At 38.7% G+C, this 10,817-nt stretch overlaps 1 protein-coding gene across 1 annotated transcript in view; it reads left to right on the top strand.

Moving 5' to 3' along the window:
* The first annotated feature begins 1,306 nt into the window (after window positions 1-1,306).
* The window catches only part of LOC136858090 (UNC93-like protein), an 85,114-nt gene continuing 75,603 nt past the window's right edge, over window positions 1,307-10,817 (top strand). Inside the window, exon 1 of the mRNA XM_067137362.2 lies at window positions 1,307-2,541. Within this exon, the coding sequence (XP_066993463.2) occupies window positions 1,364-2,541 (1,178 nt within the window). The 5' untranslated portion in view covers window positions 1,307-1,363. The remainder of the gene's footprint in view (window positions 2,542-10,817) is intronic.

Genomic DNA, 10,817 nt, shown 5'->3' with positions numbered 1-10,817 from the left:
GTGTGGCGTTTTCAGCATTTGAATTCATCACAGGAACGGCGCCATCCTCAGAGACGCGTAGGTTTCCCATATTATTATTATTATTATTATTATTATTATTATTATTATTATTATTATTATTATTCAAATCCATCTCCATACAGGTCATGGAGGCCCTTGGAGAGGTGGAAGGTAAAGGCTTCCACTATCCGTTACCTGGACACTCTACGCCGGCTGCCTTTGACCTGATACTCATTTTTTATGTAGGCTGAGTGAACCTCAGGACCATATGGACTTCCGGAAGTGGAAATCTCGTTTCTTAAATTTTCGAATTCTTGAAGGAGAGTCGAACCCACGTCCTTCCGGGTGAATCGAGACGCCTTTACCGCCTCGGCCGGGCAACACTTATCATTATTATTGTAGGCAAATAAATATAATCCATTCGAATTTATTCTAATCTACTGTGTATTATATGGATATTAGATGTAACTCGCATTGTGACCTACGAATAGAATAATCTATCTCGAGATTCTAAATTAGTACCACAACATTTTCTTTGGTGAAAATGTATATATACTAGAGAACATGCACACTCATGGTCATTTTTGGCTTGATTCAGACTTTGAATTTCCGAATTGAATTTCTTGGTCCTATTCTAAAGTGCGAGTTAAGAAATAAATTAGTAAACCTGTAACCTTCACTACTCATTATGGACTCAAGGTCTGCCAAAGAGACTTCCACCCATTCACGTAGCCCATAGATTTTGGACAGCATAAAGTTAGCTTGATCTATTCACTACCTCACATAAGAGGCAACTCCAGTTTAGATGACGTCAGGAGGCTCAGTTACTCCTAGTCTATTTATCAGGAACTAGTAATCCTCAAGCTTTAACTATTTATTGGGAAATACTCTCTGACGAACTTAGGTTTTCTGTGTACTGAATATTCTTTCATGGAATGTACTTGTAATCAACTCTTATCTTACACAGGCAGTAAAGACCCTTTCGTTGTTGCGTACTTCCTTCAACTTTATCAGTCCTGTCCACCTGGTTTCTTGCAAGGTCATTCAGCACCATTCTACAGTCCGTAGGTGTAGTTGCTCATTTTGTTCAGTTAGTGAAGTGAGAACTAATGCACTCTCTATGTGAATGTACTGAATTGATAAAGAAGTGTTTCTGATGTCCTTCATTAATGGATTCATGTAGAAGTGATCTGATGAAGAAGCTATACGGATCGATACTAATTTGGAGGTGTTCTTCTTAAGGTACGTTGTATGTAACTCTGACCTCTACTGCTTATGAATAATTCAGTGGGTACCGTAAATTCATTTCAGTTAAAATTCAGCTATTATTTTATTAAAAATGAGCCTTTAATTGAAAGAGTGAATGATTATGACCTCATGCAGAAAAAACAAACTCGTAAGCACGGCTTGGATCTACTCAGATTGTAAAGAAGGAAAACCTAAAGATAATACCATGGAAGATACCAGCGGACGTGATTCAGAAATGTTGAACGAATCAGATGGTAATGTTGGGGAAGCACAAGAAGTTGTATCAACAAGTGACAGCAGTTCAAATGAAATTGGTGTGGTCATCAAACAGAGGCAGCCTCCTGAGGGGGGAAATGAAAATTTTGATGAGAAAAACACGGAAAGTAGCACGAACACAGCAAGATTTTATGTCACTCCCTCTGGATCTTGTAATGGACAAGCCTGTATGCGTCGTTCGGTGAGTGACCAAGATATTGACGTAGATATTCAGATAGAAGTAGACCTCAGGGAATTGGGAACAGATATAAGGGAGATAATTGCTAGTATGGAAAATCTGAAACTGGAACTTGCAGATTTTGATTCCGAAGATAGAAATGATGGAAAGAAAACTGGCGTAAGCAGAAACAATAGTGCAATACACAGGAACGAATCTTTAAAAGTAAATGACGGAAAGATTAGCGGACAGCTCGTAAGGAAGAAGTCCAGAGAAGCTGAAGATATCAATAGATGGAGTGATCCTGCAAGGCAAATATCTCAAAATTCTAGTATAGCTTCAAGAAAGACTAAAAATTCTGCCAATACTCCATTTGGTATTTTACGTAAATCAAATCTGAACTATAGAAGAGGTTACTCAAGTGATGATAATATACTTAAAAATAAAGAGATACTTAATGTTACTTCTCTTGTAAATGAAAACTTTGATGAAAGTAAAATATTTAAAACTAGTGCGGCTTGTGTTAACTTAGGAAGAGCACCTCCAGTAACTAGATATGTTAAACAGTCCACCAAGAAAAATGCTCCTAACAGTAATGGCACACCGAGAAATAAAGCACCATCTCCTAATTACGGAGGATTCGCAGCGATTCAACTGTACCCTCCTAGGGAGCAGTGGAGGATTCTAAGAAATCTCATAGCCATCAGTTTCTCTTTCATGATCATCTATACGGCTTACTACTCTACACTCTTTTTGCAGAAATCATTCCACACTGCACAAGGACTACGGCTGTGGCACATTGTCGCTGAATGTGCTGCGTGCATGATTGCTGCGACAACTCTTCCTACTCTCATTATCAAGTAAGTAGAGCTCACGCATGTTGTTCTTACTCTAACATAAAAATATATCCTGCTAACACAGAAAATAAACAATTAAACTTCCATTCACTATTTCTTTGCCGGACTGGGTGGCTCAGACGGTTGAGACGCTAGCCTTCTGACCCCAAATTGGGAGGTTAGTACCTGGCTCAGTCCGGTGGTACTTGAAGGTGCTCAAATACGACAGCCTCGTGTCGGTAGATTTACAGGCACGTTAAAGAACTCCTGCGGGACTAAATTCCGGCAACTCGGCATCTCCGAAGACCGTAAAAAGTAGTTAGTTGGACGTAAATAAAATAACATTATTATTATTATTCTTATACTGCAGGTTTCTTTTAAAAAGAGTTTAATAAGATTTATGTTATACACACTCGAAAACATACATATATGTTAAGTATGCGTCATAACCACTGTACATAAGAAAGAAATAATATATCGGCCTAAATGTCTGTCTATCTGATTTCTGAAAATGACGTAACGTCTCGCTTGGAGGAATTTTATAACCTTTCGTACAAAAATCCTCGGAGGGAATTGTCACATGACCACGCTTTATTTCAAAATATAGGCCTGAAGTTATGTCACGTAATAGACTACTCCCAGACCAGGTACATGACCATAACAATGACATAAACATATCGATAAGAAGGCGATAGCCGGCATGTCGATAGTCTGTAGTTTTCTTAATGTGCTAAAATACGTCAGTCTGTGTATAAATTTCCTCACTGATCTCATATTTCTAATAGAGCAACTTCAAATGCGATAAAAGCTCCAAAGCTTCTCAAAAGTCTGGGAGAATTAAATGAAATTTTCGGACTTCGTTATATTTATACTTTATCCTCTTAACCGAAATAATATTCGAAATTTTAACCGTAGTAGTATATAATTAAACTTGTGTATATAAAGCGATGAAGCAAAACTTTAGCCATTTTATGTAACTTTTTGAAAAGATTCAAATCGATATTATCTTAAATTTACCAAAAGTACGAATACTGCTGCGAACAAGCGGCTGCTGGACTATCGGACGAAAATATCCTTACATCGAATTATTTTCAAACCGAATTTGCTGAACGAGAGTGGAAGATGAGTGGGCTAGTGACATTGCAAGTTAGAAGTAACATACATGAAAGTGTGAGAATTATTGCTGTCACAAACAGGTCAGAAGAATGCCGAAAGCATATACTAATTTCATTTAGTAACTCATTTTATTCAAACTTGTCTCGTTCTCAAGCTCGGTATGTTTGTTTTCCGTTGACATACCTGATCAACATTTTTACCCTTCTTTGAAGAAATACAGAGCTTAAATTTCACTTTGTTCTGACATTGACGATCGATAATATTTGACGTTCCTTTGAAAACAATCCACCTGATTTCACCGATACTCCTTCACCCAACAAATTTATGTTCAACTCTGGCCGTACTGAGTCAAATAAGCACTGATTTTAATCATAGCAAGACCAAAGAATGATAACTATTTTGAACAGAATTCATTTTTTATTTTGTAATGTTATATTTGTTTCTCTTCTATTAGCTTTATTCTCATGTACTACTACTTTGTGCGTATGTCTTATTTCTTGTACATCAAGCTGAATATGGTATTAACCCAGATTGAAACTTGCCCTTATATATAATGTTTAGGCAGGTCATTTAATTTAAGTGGTAACATTTTATTGTACTGAACATCTGACAATATATACATAAATTCTTATTAAGAATTTTTAAGTGATGTAGGATGATGGTACTGGTATATGATTTACAAGGATTTTCGGGACAGCACAAACACCTATCCTCCCAGCCAAGGAAATTAACTATTTAATATCAAAATCCTCGATCTGGCAGGTTATTGAACCCAGGTTCCTCTGATCCGAAAACCTGTACACTAACCATTCAGCCACGGAGCCAGACCAACACTCCCTGAATATCCCTGCATGTCTCAAGATATGCCTTACCAAGCTCTCTCTCCTTCTGGTCAAGTTCTACAAAACCACTCACCTTTCACCAACATCACTAAATAATATTTATGCATACCAATAGAATACATACTACATAGAAATATTAACGCATGAGTACGAACATTAAAAATCGGAGGAGATGCTTGATATAACTGCATCAAACTAATCTATGACCTAATGACGATGTCAAATTAAAATTAAAAGTTTGTTACTGCACATACCGCATTAAATATACGAATTTCCGTATCTTTATTCAATTACAGCAATATTCTTGGTGATCGGCTCCCCTGGTGATACTTGTGCTAGATTCATTATTATTTGGTTCCCGGTCTTGGTAGCCGGCCGTATGGTGCAGGAGTAGCATCACTGTCTCTTAACCGGAGACTCGAGTTCAATTCCTGTTCAGTACAAGGATTCTAATTCTCGAACTAGGTTCGCTCAGCCTAGTGAGACCACCTGAACAGCTGCCTGATATGAGAGGTAGCAAATTTGGTCACAAGGCAGCACGACAACGGTTGTCGTCCAGGTAATCACGCGAAACTTCAATACCTGATGGTCACTTGGTTGGGCAGCGTCGTCTTAGGAAGTCAAAGGTTAAAATGGAGTTACTGCCACACAGTGGTGAAGATCCATTATTTAATTGGGTACAACCTGATTATAAATTGTATCATACGTAAAAAATTCAAAACCCACCACGTATTCAGCATGCAAAATCTCAGAAATGCAAAACCATATGAAGATATTCCTCCTTCTATACCACTGAAAATAATTCCGAAAATTATTCGCAGATTTATTACGGTAGATTAGCATAATACATCCTGCACTTCTCCATAGGTGCTATAAATTAAATGTTTCACGACTTGTGAACACAACTCGCGTTCTGTAAGAATCTCATTGTTTGCCACATGAATTAATCTATGTATACATAAGCAACTTCTACTGATTCAACAATTTGTAGATACCGACCTGAACGTTTAAGTTTATCAGAAGAACTTTTATCTATCGTCCTTGCTTGTTTTATGGTCGTGTTGTCAATGTCACCTGACAGTTTTATCGTATTTTAGGTCATTCAGTTTGCCATTAACTTGCCCTAAACTATTGTACTGCTTCGTAAAATAATGCCTTGTTGTATTCTGGCAATTAATGGGCAGAGCTGCCAACGTTACATGCCCTGCGTAGGATACAAATTAATGGTGAAGAAACCATGATACTTCACAAGAGACCATCCGTAAGCATACATAAGCATGGTGATCTCAGCAAGGTAGTCATGAAAAATCATCACAGGGTTGTACGAACCATTAGGAAGACACAAACTATTAGAACTGGCAACTGTGAAAAAGATATTTCTAAACAAAATCTCGTCCACTGTACACAATGGCATACGAAATTCAGGAGAGGTAAGGGTTATTCTGCCCGAAGGCAGGTCTGAACCTCCGCAGAGGTGTTCCTGAGCCGGAGTTTACGTGCGATAGGGTGGCCAGTTCCTTTCCGCTCCTCCATTCCCTCCCCCCCCCCACCACAACAGCGCGTGGCAACCCATCCAACTCCTGACCACGCCCAATGTCGCTTAACTTCGGAGATCTCACGGGATCCGGTGTTTCAACACGGCTACGGCCGTTGGCAAATTCAGAAGAGATGACTGTTATTACACTAAAGGGGTTTTCATGCCATTAATAACATTAATAAGGAGTGTTCACTCACGTTAAGTAAGTAATAATAAACAGCAGAAAATACTTTAGTTCTACTCCAGGATCCTATAACCAGTAATGAGGCGGAGAAAACCAGGAATATGTACCTAAATATATGGAAACCAACAAAACAAAATATCTATTTTGATGCTTTTACCTATTTGCCATGAGTAATAATGGATCTTTCTTTGGTCTAAATTCTTTGTATGACATTTATGCTATGCCACCCCACCATCTAGTGTATAATCTCCGAGACATCCAACTTCCACATAAAAATTTTGCATTATGGATCGAAGTCATAGAGAACTCAATCTGTCTCTTAATTTTCCTTCAATTTTGAGGATCGTGATCTGCGAGGGGGCTATAGCTCAGTTGTTTCCATTTTTTTGCGGCCAGGCGTGCTACATTAAAGAGGCTCAACCAAAATATATTCTTGATGTTCGACCATCTATTATGCGCCTCAACACACCTGATTTTCACAGCTTCTACAACGATCAATTTCGAAGAAGTTGCGTGATCAGTGATATTTATAAATTCAGTATCCCATTTGATACGATCTCTCCCGTCAGGAACAATTCCGTGATGATAATTGAAACCGACGAATAAAAACTGGCTCTAAACTAGATGAATCACTATCACCGTCCATATCAGTCTTCATGAGAAAAGACTGAAGATTCTGTCCAAGAATATACAAAATAAAATCGCCGGAAATCCTTCATCCAAGTTCCTTCCGAGAATTTTGTAATCAAAAAAATCCAATGAAAAAAACATTTACAACGTGAATCTAGAAGACATAAAATCTATTATGCATCACATAACACCTGATTTCCACAGCTTCTACAACGATCTATTTCGATCAGTGATATAGATGAATTCAAAATTCCTTTGATTTTGAATAGCCTGCCCGTCGTGTAGGGGTAGCGTGCCTGCCTCTTACCCGGAGGCCCCGGGTTCGATTTCCGGCCAGGTCAGCGATTTTTACCTTGACCTGAGGGCTGGTTCGAGGTCCACTCTGCCTACGTGATTAGAATTGAGGAGCTATTTGACGGTGATATAGCGGCCCCGGTCTAGAAAGTCAAGAATAACGGCCACACGACACCTCGTAATCTGCAGGCTTCCAGACTGAGCAGCGGTCGCTTAATAGGCCAAGGCCCTTCAAGGGCTGTAATGCCATGGGGTTTTGTTTTTCATTTGATTTTGAATAGAAAGAAGGTGAGAAGGGTTCACTGTACTCAACAGTGATCACAAAATAAATCTAGTACTTTCATATCCTGTATGAAACTCCCAACTTACGAAAACAATATTGCATACTTTCGGAAAAATACATTTTCTGACACATACTTGTAAGTAATGAACCTTCTCTACTATTATAATAATTATGTTACTGGCTTTACGTCCCACTAACTACTTTTTCGGTTTTCGGAGACGCCGAGGTGCCGGAATTTAATCCCGTAGGAGTTCTTTTATGTGCCAGTAAATTTACCGACACGATACTGACGTATTTGAGCACCGTCAAGTACCACCGGACTGATCCAGAATCGAAACTGCCAAGTTGGAGTCAGAAGGCCAGCGCCTCAACCGTCTGAGCCACTCAGCCCAGCTGTCTGCTATTATCGAGAGTAACGAAAGAACATAACTAACCTCTCTAAACAATTTTTTAATTAGTAACAAAATAGTAGGGCAAATTTATAATAGTATTTTTTTACCTGCGATAAAACGAAATTTTATTTAATAATTTAAGAATCAGATGTCGTTTTATTGTCACCATTAGAGTTTACCTACTGCCTCTGTAGAACGTATTTTTGTAAATGTTCAATAAAATGAATTGTTCTCGGTAGTTTGGTGATGTGGGTTGATATCTTGTTACCTAGTATCGTCCGTACATAATTTAGATATCACTGGAACTATAACATCAGTAGAAAGGTGAAGTGACCATACTGCTGTATGAAGAGAAGAATCATAGTTTGGAGATAAACAACAGCTCTGAGTAGCCGTAAAATGTCAGTTGCTGTGGGATATTGATACGCGTCATTCGAAACCGGTCTTGTTGAAATATTCGAGAGAATATATGTCGGATAATAAAATGTCGGAAATATTACAAATGCCCAGGTCTCTAATAACTGCGTAGTCATTTGCAGCTGTTTTTCATGAAAATGCATACGATGAGATGCAACCAAGCTGGAGTGTTGTTTTCCACGGGATACAACCAATCAGTCAAAAATCTCCAGTGCAGTTATAGGAGATGTCAGCTATTGGATGTCACACAACCACAGTACTACGTTCGCTCCTTGCACAGGTGACAAGTTCATTCAATTTATTTGATTTTACGTGGATACTATTGTAATATTCATACCGTATTGAGTTTTAAGAGCGTTCTGGTAGAAGTTTACTACAAGTAATTTCATCTTCAATTACCACTGATCTGCATTTAGGGCTGTCGCCTAAGTGGTAGATTCCCTATCCATTGTTTACTGAACCTTTCCAAATGATTTAAAAGAAGTTAGAAATCTAAAAAAACACCTCCACTGGTAAATTATTCAGTATTTGCCCTAATTTTTCCTCTTAAACTCCATTTTCCCCTCCCTACATTTAGAAACTCCGTTCTAATTTATTCGTCTACCAATGACACTTCACGCCTTCTCTCTACTGACAATTCGAAATATAGCTCTTAGTAGAGCAGTTCGTCTCCCCCCTCACAAGACTTCCCAGTAACATTTTCATAACTCTACTCTTATATTGAAAATCACCTAAAACTAATCGTGCTGCTTTCATTTGAATCTTGTACAGTTCTAGAGTCAAGTAATCCCGTTGAGGGTATACACTGGAATCATTCTCTCATTAGGCGTCTTACCATTGACTTATACGCCCTCTCCTTTACAGCCTTACGACAACCTATAAATATCCTCATAATTTTTATTTATAATCTACCAATTCTACCAATGAAAATCGTTCCTAGGTATTTACACCTCATCAACACAGTAATCAAAACTAAAAAATATTTCCTTTTCCTCTTGATATAGTGGTATAGTATTTATTGAAGAACATTACAGGCTTTCGGCCCAAATACATGTTCCCGCGACAATGAGAAAAAGATAAAAAAATATGAACTAAATCTACCATGTGGACGCAGAATAAAAATAAATTAAGTCTACAATGTGGACGCTCACATGGGCGGACAACGACGCCACAAGCAAGTTCCACCCTTAAAATATAAAAATAAACTAAATCTACAATGTGGACGCTCACACGGGCAAGAAACATATCCACATGTGAGCGCCACCCTTATACAGTAACTACCTTACTGACCGGCCGTGCCGTGCCCCCACTTTTTCCTCTTGGTGAAACTTACAACCTGAATTCCCACCCCGTTTACTACCACACAATATACTGCCATCAGTCTCACAACGTTATCCAGGTATTTAAAAAGTCGCTCAGAATCCTGAAACTTAATTATTTCTCCCTGCAGTGTAACATAGCCGCAAAGGACAGCATCTGCGATCCATATCACTTATGTACGAAAACATAAAGAACCAACAATACTGAGTTACGTAAGCTCCCGTCTTATTCACTACAGGATCAGATAATGCTTAATCCAATATAATTCTCTGAATTCCATTTTTATAGAAATTTAGCCATCCCTTCAATCACACTTTTGTCTAGTTTAGATGCGCTCTCCCATAACACTTTATGCCCTATCAAAAGCCTTGGATTGGTCAATAGCGTGCAGTCCACTTGACGTCCTGAATCTAAAATATCTGCTTTAACTTGCTGGAATCCTGCAGGTTGAGCCTCACTGGGAAAACCGTTCCTAAACCCAAACTACATCCACCAAACCAGTTAATAATTACGCAAACGTGTCTAAAATAAACAGAAAGAATGTTTTCCCAGAGCTGGCATGTAGTTATCCGCGTTGCATTTATCCCCCGTTCCTTTGTACACTGAGGCTGCTATATTAACTCTCGATTCATCTGTTAGTGCTTTCCCATGCAACATGAATAAATTACCGCCATCCGCTTACCTTTCTCATTCCCTCTGCTTTCCTCAACATCTGCTTAACCTCTCGATTGTCCTCTATCCTGGTTCCGATTCTTCCACACACATTCCCCACGTGACTGACAATAGAGTACCGTATGACCAGAGCCCCAAATCCACCCACCTCATTAGATCCCAACCTTTAGCGATTTTCCTTATACCTTCAACCCTTCCTTTTGCTCCCTCACATGACCCTGCTCCACACTATTCCTCCTATTCCCTACTCTGCCTTTTTCTTTCCTCTTAACTTCTCCCTCCTCTTTAACTTTCCTGTTCTTGATCTTTCCTCTGCTCTTCTAACAGCCGTGATTCATACCGTTTCCTCACTGATATCCCTGACTCCCCCTGACTAGTCGCTTAACATTGAATTTCCTTCTCCCTCAAAGCATACGCTCACCCGTCTTCGAGAACTTCTCCCATTTCGTCCCTTCTAATTGTCTACTTACTAAACCCTGTACATTGTTTGAGGAAGACATACCTATTTTAACTCATTGTATTTATTTATTCGTAGTCAATAGGGGAAAGAAAAGGAACATACTTTAAACAGTGGTACTTATTATTATTATCGTATGATATTTACAAGCATAAT

This window comes from Anabrus simplex, chromosome 1, assembly GCF_040414725.1.
Source record: "Anabrus simplex isolate iqAnaSimp1 chromosome 1, ASM4041472v1, whole genome shotgun sequence".
NCBI lineage: Eukaryota > Metazoa > Arthropoda > Insecta > Orthoptera > Tettigoniidae > Anabrus > Anabrus simplex.
The sequence above is the reverse complement of the archived record's forward strand: the minus strand, read 5'-3'. Positions and strand labels throughout refer to the sequence as shown.